Below are 15,000 nucleotides of genomic sequence, written 5' to 3' on the forward strand. Positions count from 1 at the left end.
CCCAGGGCAGCGAACCACATCTGCCAGTCCAGCCGAGGCTGGTGGGGCGTCACTACTGCTGGGGCCGCACTCATGTTACCTGGCTTGTACATGAACTCTATCTCCTAGTGTGGGGGAGAGAGAGAGAGAGAGAAAGAAAGAAAGAGAGAGAGAGAGAGAGAGAGGGAAAATATGACAACAAATGATGGAACAGTACGCTGAAGTTTGAAAACATAAAGTATCAAATGATATCAGTACCAGATTCTGAACACACCCCTCCCCCTCACCCCCCCTTCCTCCCTTTCTCCCTCACCGTCCATGTGACTCTGTCCATGCTTCCTTCGATGACCACCTCCGGTCGTCCTCCGACCCCGGTCATCCTCCTGAACAGACCGTAAGAGTTGGCCAGCTGGTAGCGGTCGACCACCTCATACGCCCGACGCACGCCCGGCCACAGGCTGGCGTTAGAGTCGTACTCCAAATAGGTGAAGGGGACCTGGAGAACACACACACACACACGTTCTATACTTCTGTGGGGTACAGTATGAGACTATAGCATGTGAGACAGACAGACAGTAATCTACACACCAGACTAATGGCAAACATGGCGGCCGCAGCAGCGGCGAAAAACGTCCACTGTAGCGTCCCCCAGAACCTCTTCCAGAAACCTTCAACGCAAGCACACCTAGAACACACACACACACACAGTTCATTCACACCTGTAAATAAACACACAGTCCCAGAACCTCTTCAAGAAACTAACACACACACACACACACACCCCTGGGGGGGAGGGACGTACCTGAACATGGAGGAGACCATCTCCCAGGTGAGACAGAGGACGCCCACCCAGACACTAGGAATGGTGACTGCCTTCAGGAACTGGTTGAAGTGGTGGAAGGTGAACGCTAATGGGAAAAACATGACATCAAACACACAGACACACACTTCACAACTACAACACAAGGGGGCATTTCATTAGCATGCTGCAGGTTACACACACGCAGACAGACACAGAGACACACACACACACACAGACACACACACACCTGTCCTGGAGGAGACAGTCCCTTTCTCCCAGTTCAGTTGCAGGTCGAAGCATACGACTGCTCCGTAGACAGTCAGAGACCAGACTGTCAGCTCCACCATGACACAAGCCCTGGACCACACCTTGGACCCTGATAGAACCACACGCAGGAACACGGAGTCTGTGTCACTTACTGCCTAGAGAGCAGCAGCCAATCACATCTAATAGTGACCGAGACAGCCAACTTCAGTCCCAAATCCACCCCTAGCCCCTACACCTTTATACTATTCTATTTATTCTGCTTATAATGCTACTGCTAATTCATATACTGCTTACACTGCACTACTTATACTATACTGCACTACTATACTGCTCATATACTGCACTACCTGTATATACTGTTCACACTGCACTTTTCTGCTTTTTTGCACTTCTGGTTAGACGCGAACTGCATTTCATTGTCTCTGTACTTGTACTCTGCACAATGACAATAAAGTTGAATCTAATCTAATACACTGTTGGGGAAATGAAAAGGGTTGGATGGGGCCTAAATTGTGTGTGTGTGTGTGTGTGTGTGTGTGTGTGTGTACCGTTGCGGTCGGGTTCCTGTTTCTTGCGTAGCCAGAATTGTACATGCTGATCGTCCAACAGAGACAGGCAGAGTGTCAGTGTCAGCAGGTTGAAGAAGTTGTAGTTCCCGGACAAGATGATCAGCAGCTGCAGTAAGACCTACGCACCACAAGGGGGAGACAGCTGTCAAGAGAGAGACAGAGAGCCCTGATACCAGTTGAACAGAACATGACCGTGAACACAGCTGACCTGGCTGACCTAAAGACGCTAAAACACACACACCTGCATGTAGAAGGCCCCCAGCCTGAGTCTGCGTAGTGGGCTGAGGAAAAGGAAGGGCAATGCGATCTCGATAACGTAGGTACCGACCACGCAGAGTTTGTGCCACCACACAGGGAGCAGGTGGGCAAACCAGGCCAGGGGGGTCGGAATACACTGGGTCTCATAGTGGTACGTCAGAGCTGCACACACACACACACACACACACACACACACACACACACACACACACAAACAAACAAACAGACTAGAGTCTCAGTGATAATTCAGAGGGAGAGAACCCCAAACAAATCAATCGGTTGAAGAGTGACACACACAGACACAGACACACACACACAGACACACACACCTGTGAGCCCCCACCAGGTGGGGCAGCGGGAGCTGAGTTTGACCACTCCGGAGGCGAACATCAGTCTGAACAGCAGCCAGCGAGCCAACCAGAAGGTGACAGAGTCGTGCTCCCTGACCCCGCGAGACCCCCGCAGCATCGTCACTGGGGCGATGAGCACACACAGGAACCCCGTCTCTAGGAGCAGGTTGTCCCTGGGTACCACCGGGGAGGGAGAGGTGAGAGAGGGGGGAACAGGGGTGGACAGGGGTGGGCAGGAGAGAGCAAGAGAACAAGACAGGGAAGAGAGAAAGAGAGAGAAACAAAAGAGGAGGGAGCAAGACAGAGCAGGTGAAGGAGGGGAGAGAGGGAGTGAGAGGGAGTGAGAGAGCATTTGGACCCAGAGCCACAGATATACATAGATAGTGTGTCATCATCTCTGTGGTGGTGGTGGTGTTGTTGTTATGGTGTTTATATCCTGTCGGCTGTGGTCGCACAGCAACACCATCCACTCAGGTTCTATCAGACACATACGAACAGTATTACCAGTCTGTTAATGAATACACACATCCAGGATGTCTATCAGACCTCTCACATACACTTCATAGTACTCACCACTGGAAGTAGAGGAAGACCTGTCCCACCTGAAACAGACAAGAGAGTTGATGTGCTATAACTTGGCACGGTGACAGCGAGGCCACAGGTCCTTCAACTCAACCTGGCTACAGACAAGACAAGTAGGCCATTCCCTACGATGACTCACCTGGTACAATGACAGGTAGACCGCCCACAGTAGGAAGAAGACCAGGCTGTCTCTGAGTGTCTCCAGGAGCACAGCAGCGAGGCTCAGCGCTGCCCCCCCCAGGCAGAGCAGCTCCATAGCAGTGTGTGTGTCCAGGCCTAGCTGGGGCCCAAGCCAGAACAGTGAAGGGGAGGACAGGATCTGGTCCCACAGGGCCTTTCCACTGTAGTGCAGCTGCCGCCGAGCAGGGAGCAGCCCCTCGTTACCATACAGACCTATACACACACACACACACACACCGTTAGCATACAGACCTATACACACACACACACACACACTGTTAGCATACAGACCTATACACACACACACACACACACCGTTAGCATACAGACCTATACACACACACACACACCGTTAGCATACAGACCTATACACACACACACACACCGTTAGCATACAGACCTATACACACACACACCGTTACCATACAGACCTATACACACACACACACACCGTCAGCATACAGACCTATACACACACACACACACCGTCAGCATACAGACCTATATACACACACACACCGTCAGCATACAGACCTATATACACACACACACCGTCAGCATACAGACCTATATACACACACACACCGTCAGCATACAGACCTATATACACACACACCGTCAGCATACAGACCTACACACACACACCGTTACCATACAGACCTACACACACACACCGTTAGCATACAGACCTACACACACACCGTTAGCATACAGACCTACACACACTATCACACACACACTGTTACCGTACAGAAAACATACACAACTCTGTTGAATACGTATAAACTACATGTATGACTTATGTATCCAGCACACATCGATATTCTATGCAACTGCTGTTATTATGGTGATTGCAGTTTAACTTAAACCCTGTAAATATATATATCACACACACACACCGAACACTTTATTAGGAACACTATACTAATACTGGGTAGGGCCTCCCTTTGCTTTCAAAACAGCCTCAATTCTACGTGGCATTGATTCCACAAGATGTTGGAAACATTCCTTTGAGATTCTGGTCCATGATGACATGATTGCATCACGCAATTCCTGCAGATTTTTCCTGCACTTTCAAGCTGGGAATCTCCCGCTCTATCACATCCCGAAGGTGTTCTATTGGATTCAGATCTGGTGACTGGGAAAGCCACTGAAGAACACTGAACTCATTGTCATGTCCATGAAACCAGCTTGAGACGACTTTTGCTTTGTGACATGGTGCATTATCATGCTGGAAGTAGCCTTTAGCAGATGGGTAAATTGTGGCCATGAAGGGATGCACATGGTCAGCAACAATACTCAAATAGGCTGTGGCATTCAAACGATGATTGATTGGTGTTAATAGCCTAAGTGTGCCAAGAAAACATTCCCCACACCATTCCACCACCTCCACCATGAGAAGGTATACAGGTGTTCATAATAAAGTTGTCGGTGAGTGTGTCAACTTCAATTTATATATGTAGATCAGTTATTCATCCACTGCACAGCCTTTATACTTTGTGTTCTTGTATTTGGTTACGTGTTTGCGTTTGTCCTTTGTGTTGTGATTATGTGTCGCTGGTGGCTGCAACATTGTCATTTCCCCTCAGGGGAACAATAAAGTACCTACCGATCTATCGATCAAACACATGCATTTAAACCTGGCATTTAAACATTGGGTGGTCAGGCAGAGCTGCAGTGATACACACTACTTTCAGCTGGACTGGGTAGTCTCCCCCCTATCCATGGTCCACGTACGTTTCCTTTTTGGGTCTGATGATCCTACATTTGTGGTTAAGGGCAATATAAACTTCCTGTAGTCCTTATCTGTCCACATCAGCAGGATATTCTCCTGGAGAGGACCACACCCTTTTCGCTCTGTGCCTCTTTTGCAAAAGTCAAACGCGAAATGTCAAACATGTCATGTCAATTAAAGTATGTATGGACACGTTAGCGCAGCTTATTCTGTGACGGGTCTTCAAACTGTAGACAAGGCCAGACAGAGGAATCCCCCCTCCCAATTATCTTATCAATTTTAGTGGAATATTCTTTCCAGTTCTCTCTACAGTTTACTCGAGGAACTCAATATAAACAGTTCTGAGTTCTGGGTTGAGAAAACTTTGATGCACATCTCAGAACTGCACATTTGTTTGCAGATCGTCAACTTTATAATTCCGAGGTCCGATACGCTATATTAACACTCAAGAACACAAGCATGTGGGTCTTTATAAGCCGACATACCGCAGTGACTGCAAACTTTAGCAAGCCTGCTAGCATCGGAAGGCAGATGGCTATAAGACCCCCCCCATCACAACCAGCGGTCTCTCACCTGGTATTTGCAGGTATAGTGAGAGGAACGCAAACATGTAGATGACAGCCATGCACCAGAGGAACATGCGCCGCGGCAGCGTGATCTGGCCCATGTCTGCACTGCGTGGAGCGGTCAGATCCAGCCGAACACTCGAGAAAACGTCCTGATCTTGATTGTGTGCTTCTGCAGGGCCAGTGTAGCGGACAGGGAAGTACGGAGCGGGATTGTACAGGACCGGGAGACACGTCGCTACAGCTAGATGAATATTTCCCCGGTTTGGATAAGCGGCGGGGGGCGTGGCGAAAGATTGTGGCTAAAGCTACTGCGCATGCGCTGGTCCATCTTGTCTAGACATGTGGACAACTCATTAACTATATTTATATTTATATAAATTACATTACAACTCCGGATAATATATTTGGCCTCTGGCATGACATGTTTATAAAAAGGGACATTTCTTATAATTAAGCTTATCCAGGTAGGCTACGGCAGGAATAGACAAGTATCATCCCAATAAAACAACCAATATTAACACAACATTGACATCAGAACTTTTGTTCTTTAGTAGCTCTTTCAATGGTGCTTTAACAGCTAACTCCCACTGAGTCGAGAGAAGGCACAATACGTGTTGGTTTTGACTTTAGTTTATTGTGCAAGACTGCCATCACAGGCAAAGGACCAGACAGAATCATGGCAATAGAAAGGGTCTGCATGCTGCTAGTCACAAAGCAACAGTCTATGTATGTACATTCAAGTCTTACAGAGAGAGAAGGAAAGCGAGAGAGAGGGAGAGTGGGAGGGAGAGTGGGAGGGAGAGTGGGAGAGAGAGAGAGGGAGAGTGGGAGAGAGAGAGAGACAGAGAGAGTGGGAGAGAGAGAGAGAGAGAGAGAGAGGGAGAGAGATGAATCGAGAGAGTAAATCTGAGATGCAAGTACCACTATTCCTTCAACACAATATTAAATCAAAACTGCATTGTACATGCAAAATGAGCAGTTCACCAATATAATTTCATGTTACAAAAATACTAAAATCTGATTTTAGAACACCTTTACAAATATGTTTCATGTGGCACCTACACTACAAAAACAAAACAAATAGGTCATCGCACTTCTTTCCAACATCTGACATGATTGTTGAAGACGGGAGAGGTTCAGTAGTATACAGGGTTGTGAAATCTGTCAGGACATCATTGTGTTTGCTATGGCAACAGAACTGGAGCCTGTCAAGTCAGAGGAGGGTGACGCTGACACTGGACACAGACCTAGGGTCAGTTTGGTGGTCCCCCCCCCCCCCCCCCCCCCTACTGATTGAAGTTAGGATTGCGTGTGTGTGGGGGGGGGGGGGGGTATGCTGTTCCTAGACCTGTGCTGAAGGGGCAACTCCTACACGAGGAGAGGGCCTTTAGGAGCAGAACTCAAGTCGGTCGCTGCCATGGCAATAGAACGGGTAGAACAAGACAAGACGGTTCTGAATTCGACGAGAACTCTGCATGATCTAGATCGCTGACAAAGGCGACACCCACGCAACGGACATCGACTCACGCCTTGCGTGACGGAAATTGTATTTTCCCGCCGTGGACTCACGCATTCCAGATAAAAGTGGCTGAGTCGTGCCTGGGGACGGAGGGAGTAACAGTAGCGCCACTGTGGCCATGTCGTCTTCGTCTTTTCATTGACAAGGATACTTAAAAAAACAAACAAAACAAAAAAACGCTAATTTCTACATCTCGTTATTTATTACTCAAATAATTGGCATGTATCCCAACCTTGTTGGGTTTTGTCCTGTTGTTCAGAAACACCTCAGAGAGAGAGGGAGGGACAGAGAGAGAGAGAGACGACGTCATGGAGAAACAAATATTCACAATACTCCCAAACGCTCATTGTCCTCCCGTGGACACACACAGTGGCCATGGCCTGGCCACGCTCTAGAAAGGGTTGAAGTATATAGTGCTTTTTCAACCATAAATACTCTTTGACCCACTTCCCTAAACCCCTACATTGAAACGTCGCGAATGAACTTGACCATCGGTTCTCCCGTGCCATTCGAATGTTCACCCCCCCCGTTAGCATGGCTGTTCAGTAACTCCATTGGGGAGATGATGATGGCTCGTAGCTGCCTAACGCTTTCACCAGTGGAATGGAATGTCTACTATATGGCAGAAGGAGACGAGAGGAATTGTCTCTCCAAATGGCTTCCATAGAGACGCGTGAGAGAGAGAGAGAGAGAAAGAGAGAGAGGGGAGAGGAGAGGAGCAGTCATAGAGCGTTTGGCCATTGTAGTTTCCATCCAAAAAGCGTTGGAGATGCTCTTAAAAGGACACCACACCGTTCCAAGGTGGGTCGTGTTCACGCCTCCATTGCAAATAGGAAAACCTGACTCAAACATCTCTCCACTCTCTGCACTCCTACTCACAAACTGGCTGTGTGAGAGTGTATGAAGTGTGTGTGTGTGTGTGTGTGTGTGTGTGTGTTTTGGGGGGAGGGGGATTAGTAGGGTCCCAACCTTTGGACGATCCTTGTGTTTAAAGGCAGACAAATCACTTATTTGGATGGCTAGATTTAAGAATGAGTGAGTGAGTGTGTGTGTGTGTGTGTCTGTCTGTCTCTCATGTGGTCCCTTCGGCCCTGTTGCTGCCGGTCTGTCCGCTGATTGTCAAAGGGGGTGTGGCCTCCTGGTCTGTGTCACGGACGAAGATGACCGCATCGCCACTCACGTTGATCAGACACTGAGCCTGGAGAGAGAGAGAGAGAGAGACAAGGGGGGGGGGGGGTGAGGAGAAACCAGAGAAGAGAAACTGATGACTCAGGAGAGAGATGGAAGCCCAACTCTAGTGTCTGTGACGTCGTCTGGTCTCTTCACTGTAACCGGACATGAGATCACATATCTGGATGGCTTCATGTTGGTCTAGTGAAGAAGTCTAGAACCTCTTGAACTAAACTCTTCACTGCTTAACTCATTTAGTGTCGAGGGTGAAACAAGTCGCCCAAACGGTCAACATTCTAGAGTGCCACGGGTGACTTTATTTAGTTAATGAACTCATTTAGTGCCGAGGGTGAATAAAGTCACCCAAACGGTCAACATTCTAGAGTGCCCAGGGTGACTTTGTGCCCCAAGAATACATAATGATGATGCTTCATTTTGTAGCCAATCAAAGTATTGTTGCTAGGTAAATACCACATAGAACACTTGGCACTCAAGGTGGCGAGTGTTCCGGAATTCTTTGGCAGTTGGTGACTTAAGTGAATTATTATCAAGCATGGAATAAAGACCTATATCATTCTATTCTACTAATTCTTTTTAAAATCTGCCATTTCTGTTCTCCATCCCAGGTAAAACATCACAAGATGGATCATATCTCAAGAGTTAGCTGTGTGTGTGTGTGTGCTGTGTGGACTTACCTGGTTCTTGTTGGGGTTTTCCATGAACACACACTCCTTCATGCTGTAGGAGACCACGGCGTTGCCCCCCAGAGCTGCTACGTGAGCCCGCACCATCGCAAACACCTCCGCTATGAACGAATGGAGGAACCCACTCACACCGCCCTCCTTCCACACACACACACACACACACACAAGTTTAGCATTCCCATAGAAAATATCTGAGGTCAGTCAGTCAGTGCACTGAAGATTTGTAGGAACTCTGTGTGTGTGTGTGTGTGTGTGTGTCTGTGTGTGTGTGTGTGTGTGTGGGCGCGCGCATGTTTGCGTGACCGATTACCTCCCGTAGTGAGGTGGTCTCTCTGATGAAGAACATGTTGATGATTCCGAGGTATTTCACGATGCGCGTCCCGGGGAGGTACGACAGCGGCGTCATCTTCACCACGGTGACGGAGCTGCCCCCGAACGAGCGGGTGGAGTGCAGCGACCGGGAACGACCCTCGGGCAGCGGGCTGCACCGCTCTGACGACGAAACTACAGACAGACAGAGAGAGAGAGAAGGAGAGAGAGAGATAGAAAGAGATAGAGAGAGAAGGGGGGGGGGGGTAGAGAGAGAATGGAGAGAAATGGAGAGTTTGGAGGGAAAGGATAAAAAGAGAAAGGGAGGAAGGGGGAGGGGGGGGGGTGGGGGGGGGGGAGATACCAGACAGAGCCTTAAGATGGCGCTACAGAGCATAGCAAACATGAGCTAGCTATGAGCCTGGAGATGAACCTGGATAGCGTGTGCTGTGGGCGTCGGTAGTAGGAGTGTGCATTCGTTCATGACGGTGAGTGAGTGAGTGTTTGTGTGTGTGTGTGTGTGTGTATGTTTATGTGAGTGAGTGAGTGAGTATGTTTTTGTGAGTGAGTGAGTGAGTGAGTGAGTGAGTGAGTGTGTGTGTGTATGTGTGTGTGAGTGAGTGCGTGAGTGAGAGTGGCAGGGCAGCATGGTGGTAATGAATCACATCGAAGGAAGCGTGAGCTCTCATGCGCCGCATGCACCGAGCAGACAGCCAGCCAGCCAGCCAGCCAGCCAGCCAGCCAGCCAGCCAGACAGCCAGGGTCCGCCCAGCGGACGGAGAGAGACACCGGCCTGGGCTCAGCTGTGTGTGTGTGTGTGTGTGTGTGGGGGGGGGGGGGGGGGGGGGGGTACTCGTGAGGGTGCGTGAGAGAGACAAAGCACAGCCGTGAGCAACAGAAACAGACAGGGGGGGGAGGGAGGGAGGGAGGGAGGAGGGAGGCGCTGAGGCTGAGGCTGAGGCTGAGCGGAGCAGATGTCTAGGAGGCGAGAGTGTGAAAGATGTTTCCGTCTCGAAACACAAAAAAAAAAAAAAAAAAAAAAAAAAAAAAAAACGTAGAGTTAGCAAAGGTTTGCTGCTTTCAATCGGACCCCCGGGAACCTTCAAAGCCAATTCAAAAACACTCGTTTCAAAAGCACAGGAATAGGATCGGTAATCTCGACGTTCTGCATTCCCCTGGTCGCCAAGCTTTAGTGAGATGTGTTGGGTTTTTGTTGTTGTTGTTGTTGTTGTTTTTTTAGGCTCTTGTGTTGTGTAGATCTGAAAGGACCGGATAGGTGTGAGTCCTCTTGGTGAACGGCTCCGTCTGGCCCCTTCCCTGTCTGAGGTCAGACCTAGAGGTCACACAGGAGTGACCTCTACCAAGGACAAACGCTCGAACACTCGATGGCTGACACCTATCCAGTTCATTCAGATCTACTCCACAAGTTCCTGGAGCAGTAGTAGGAGTTTGGGGTTGATTTGGGGTGACACCCTCTGACGGGAGGGGGGCGGGGGGTAGAGGGGGGATCATAAGACGGAGGATGGTCAGCGTTCGGCTGTTGATTGGCTATCCCTCTGAGGGGCGGGGCTTCAACGTTCACACTCTAGCCAATCAGCTGGTGCTTGATGTGTGATGCTCCGCCCCCCAGCGGCATGCAAGGGAGGGGTGTGCGTGTGTGTGTGTGTGTGTGCGTACGGTATTTGTGTGCGTGGGTGAGTGCGTGACAGAGTGTGTGTGAGTGTGTGTGTGTGTGTGTGTGCGTAGGTGATCACCAGAGCGTGCTAGGGACTGTGTCCTCCTACTTGTCTTAACTGATCCTCGTCTTATGGTGTGAGCTTTCAGCCTAAGCAGCTCTAGCCAGGTGCTGCATCTGTCTGCAAAGGAACCGTAATCAACGGAGGGAGCTGGAGAGAACACACACACACACGCACGCACACACACACAGACGCAGACACAGACAGACAGACAGAGACACACACACACACACTCTCTCTCACACACACACACACGCACGCGCGCACACACACACACGCACACACACACACACACACACACACACACACACACACACACACACACACACACACAGACACAGACACAGACACACTCTCACACACAGACACAGACACAGACACACACAAACAAAGAAAAGAGAACATAGGACAAAAAAAAAGGAAAAAAAAGAAAGAAACAGAAACAGAACATGAGGAGGATGAGGTTGGGGAGCGGTGCAGGATCACTGTCTGACACAAAAGGATGAGAAATCAAAAACAGGGCCGTGGGGGGAGGTCTGGTTCTGGTAGCGGGGGGGGGGCAGGGATGTGGAGGGATGGGCTGAGGGGTCTTACCTCTGGACGTGGTGTGGGCGTTGGCACCCTCTGGAACACCTGTACACAAACACTGACTGTAACACACTGCCTAAGGAAGCGTTACACACTGCCTAAGCAACGGGGGAGGTGGGGGGGGTCCTAACCCAACGACTGCTTAACCGAACCACTCAGTCCTAATCCACTCCTACCCCTAACCCTACCAAACAGACAGATGCTACTTGATGCCCCCCCCCCCCCCCCCCCTCCTCCCTTGTAGATCTGAAAGGAGAAGATCTCTCTTTCTACAGAGGGGGTGGAGGGTCAGCCTATCCACCTTCCTTCCACATCTGTGAGGAGTAGGAGGGTTTCAGACGGGGGACTGGGGGACTGGGGGACTGACGGGGACTGATCTCTGATCTCGGCCATGTCTAAACTCCACACAGCTCTACACACAACGCTTGGGCTACAACACACCACTGGATATTTACCTGACCATACATTTACAGGTGGTACATTCACCACGGTGGCACAACACACACACACGCACGCACGCACACACACATTTGAACGAAGAACAGATGGTGAGTAGTGGTTTTGGCAGCTTTGAAGAGGTGAGCAGTTCAATCGTGTGTGTGTGTGTGTGTGTGTGTGTGTGTGTGTGTGTGTGTGTGTGTGTGTGTGTGTGTGTGTGTGTGTGCCAGTGGAGGCTGGTGGAAGCAGAAACCGGAGGCGGGGGTCATTGCAACGCATGTAACGGAATGAGGAACGGTATCAAACCGTTCCTAATTCCGTTCCATGCATTACAATGAGCCCCGTCCTCCGATTTCTACCTCCGCCAGCCTCCACTGGTGTGTACATTCCTGAGGGGGCTGGTGGTTGAACGGGGGGGGGGGGGGGGGGGGGTGAAGGGTTAGGGGTACGGTGTAGGACGTGAAAGGCTACCTGAGGTTTTGGCGGAGTGTTGGTTGTTGGAGGACGTAGAGTCGGCGCACAGCTCTAGAGGAAACTGCAGCTGTTCGTCGTTTTCACCGCTCCCTATAACACACACACACACACACAATTAATTACATGTGGATCATGGCCATGTGTCCCTGCCCTCTCTGGTTGAATGCCTCTGTGTGACCCTTGACCCCTGTCCCCCTTGACTGACCCTTGGTGACGGCCTTGTCTCCTCCTGGTCTCTCCTGAGTCTGGTCCTTATCGAAACTCATAGCAACCGCTGTCACCGCAACCTAAGACAGAGAGAGAGAGGGGGGGGACGGGGGGGATGCGTTGTTATCACTGATTTGACGTGTTCCTGTGGATGTTTCATACTATCAGAGGTTCAATTGATAGTGAGAGATCAACGAAATGTGAAGAAAGTGGAGGGGTGTGTGTGTGTGTGTGTGTGTGTGTCACCTGTATGAGTTCATCCTCTGGCACAGCCACAGTGAAGTTGAGATGGCAAAGACAGCACGGGACCATGGAACGCAGCTTGAAGTACAGACTCTACAACACACACACACACAAACAAAATTACACACACACACTTTTATAGTCCAAATTCTACAACAGACAGATTATATGAATTCCTACAGTTACTGACTACGTTTGCATGCATAATATCTGGCCATTCAGAAGGAACACACTCCGAAAGAACGGTTTGTATGACTGCAAATTCCAGAGGCCTTTTGGAATGTCCTACCATTCTTAATAAACTGTGTGTGTCCTACGGCACTAATGTGTTTTTCCGGCATTATTTGCACCGCTCATGTTCATCTTAAAATTTTTTTGGGCCAATAACACAGAGACAACAACATCATCATCATCATCATCATCATCCCACTCTTGACTAGTGGATCTGAGTCAAGACTGGGGGGGAAACAGCTGTTCTCAGACGAGGACCGGAAGCACCACTTTGAAATGACACGCTCGTCTTTTACCAAATTGTGGAACACGCTGACGGGATGTGTTCTGGCCAAACGTGACTCCGTGAGCTCCTATCCCGTTGTTTGATTTGTTTTGTACGCCCTCGGACACTTGGTTATTCCGATTGAGCGAGTCAGCCGAATGCACGTTGATATGCCTGACATTCGTAAATGTTCTCCAATCGAACGGCTTATCAAAGGTATAAACCAGCAGGGGCACTCAGTGGCGTAGCACACTAATGCGCATACCGCATAATCGCAAGGTTCCTGGTTCGATTCCAACCCTCGACACGTCTTACAATGTCATCCCTCCTCTCTCTCCCATCCTTCCTGTCAATCTCTACTGTCTCCATTCTAATAAAGAAGAAATGCCCTAAAAACATATTTTAAAAAAAAGGGTTAAAAAAAGAAAGAAAGTATAAACCAGCCCTTCCATTCTGAAATAAGTTTAAATCGGAACGGTCACTCAATTCTGACTGAAGTGTTTATGTGAGGGTATTTGATTCATTTGTTTATTTGGACTATTAACGGAATATGAGGCTGCGTGTAAATGTGTTCCAAAGGGACCAGCCAACCTAACAGAACCATTGATGTACACAACACAGCCAGTCAGTTCCTCGTCTGGCCTGTAGGGGTCCCTCACCTTGAGCAGGTTCTCACACAGGTCAGTGAAGATCTTATTGAGGCCCTGGCTGGTTAGATTGGCATTACTCAGCCTGAAGACCCTCACGGAGGTAAACATCTGAGACGGAGGGATAGAAAGGGGGTTTAGGAGGGAGGGGAAGAGAACAATGGAGAGAACAAGGGAAGGAGAAAGGGACGTTTATTATCATTTCTCAATAAAACAACGCTGTTTCTAAACTCTATAGAATGTCTGACCCTAGCATGTCTGACCGTAGAACGTCTGACCCTAGCATGTCTGACCCTAGAATGCTTGACCCTGGCATGTTCGACCATAGAATGTCCGACCCTAGAATGTCTGACCCTGGCATGTCCGACCCTGGCATGTCTGACCTAGCATGTCTGACCCTAGAATGTCTGACCCTAGAACGTCTGACCCCAGAACGTCCGACCTTAGAATATCCGACCGTAGAATGTCCGACCCTAGCAGGTCTGACCCAAGAACGTCTGACCCTAGAATGTCTGACCGTAGCAGGTCTGTCCCTAGAATGTCTGACCCTAGCATGTCCGACCCTAGAATGTCTATGAGTGTGATACTGTAGCAGCAGTCATGAGTGTGGAGGACCAGGCTCCTGTTGCTGCTGTGGTGTTTCTGTATGAGGGTCTGACCTGCAGTCCTGATGTCCAGTTATAAATCCCAGGCATGATCTCAGTGTTGCAGCTGTAGAAACCTAGAGAGACAGAGAGAGAGAGACAGAGAGAGAGGAGAGGAGAGAGAAAGAGAGAGAGATGAGAAAGAAGAGAGAGATGAGAAAGAAGAGAGAGAGATGAGAGAGAGAGAAAGTTAGAACCATCTAACCTGACGATGCGACACTAGGTCCCTAGAAAGTTAGAACCTTTCCCTAGAAAGTTAGAACCGTCTAACCTGACGATGCAACACTGGGTCCCTAGAAAGTTAGAACCCTTCCCTAGAAAGTTAGAACCGTCTAACCTGACGACGCAACACTGGGTCACATTTGATGGCAACATGTTGCAACAATATCACAAGTGGAACAGAATCGACCAGTTCAGGTAGAAGATCAAAGAATAGGATGGTGTGTGGACCTGCGGGGGTAGGGGCGTCAGTCAGTAGGGAGTGGATGTCCTCCACCGCGTCAGTGTCATCAATCTGCAGACAACAAAAACACA

General features: G+C 49.4%; 2 protein-coding genes across 6 annotated transcripts in view; both read right to left on the reverse strand.

Moving 5' to 3' along the window:
• Positions 1 to 2: 2 nt before the first annotated feature.
• Positions 3 to 5,472, reverse strand: lmf2a (lipase maturation factor 2a; the record flags this gene model as incomplete). Its single annotated transcript, XM_083665726.1, has 11 exons — positions 5,296 to 5,472; positions 2,947 to 3,200; positions 2,799 to 2,827; positions 2,205 to 2,398; positions 1,859 to 2,037; positions 1,597 to 1,735; positions 1,029 to 1,157; positions 782 to 887; positions 568 to 664; positions 293 to 475; positions 3 to 104 (listed from the first exon to the last, which is right to left on the reverse strand). Coding segments are annotated over exons 1-11 (1,506 nt in total), but the record flags the coding sequence as incomplete, so codon positions are not given.
• Positions 5,473 to 6,016: 544 nt separating this feature from the next.
• The window catches only part of c2cd5 (C2 calcium dependent domain containing 5), a 30,192-nt gene continuing 21,208 nt past the window's right edge, over positions 6,017 to 15,000 (reverse strand). For 2 of the 5 annotated variants that reach the window (XM_083665933.1, XM_083665931.1), the window contains 11 exons: positions 14,917 to 14,980; positions 14,482 to 14,543; positions 13,835 to 13,933; positions 12,683 to 12,772; positions 12,435 to 12,516; positions 12,227 to 12,319; positions 11,324 to 11,362; positions 10,748 to 10,849; positions 8,995 to 9,188; positions 8,676 to 8,822; positions 6,017 to 8,008 (listed from right to left, as the gene is read on the reverse strand). In XM_083665933.1, coding sequence (XP_083522059.1) covers positions 7,883 to 8,008; positions 8,676 to 8,822; positions 8,995 to 9,188; positions 10,748 to 10,849; positions 11,324 to 11,362; positions 12,227 to 12,319; positions 12,435 to 12,516; positions 12,683 to 12,772; positions 13,835 to 13,933; positions 14,482 to 14,543; positions 14,917 to 14,980 — 1,098 coding nt within the window. In that variant the 3' untranslated portion in view covers positions 6,017 to 7,882. The remainder of the gene's footprint in view (positions 8,009 to 8,675; positions 8,823 to 8,994; positions 9,189 to 10,747; positions 10,850 to 11,323; positions 11,363 to 12,226; positions 12,320 to 12,434; positions 12,517 to 12,682; positions 12,773 to 13,834; positions 13,934 to 14,481; positions 14,544 to 14,916; positions 14,981 to 15,000) is intronic. The other 3 variants (XM_083665932.1, XM_083665934.1, XM_083665935.1) reach the window with 3 other exon arrangements.

Source organism: Argentina silus (assembly GCF_951799395.1).
Source record: "Argentina silus genome assembly, chromosome: 3".
NCBI lineage: Eukaryota > Metazoa > Chordata > Actinopteri > Argentiniformes > Argentinidae > Argentina > Argentina silus.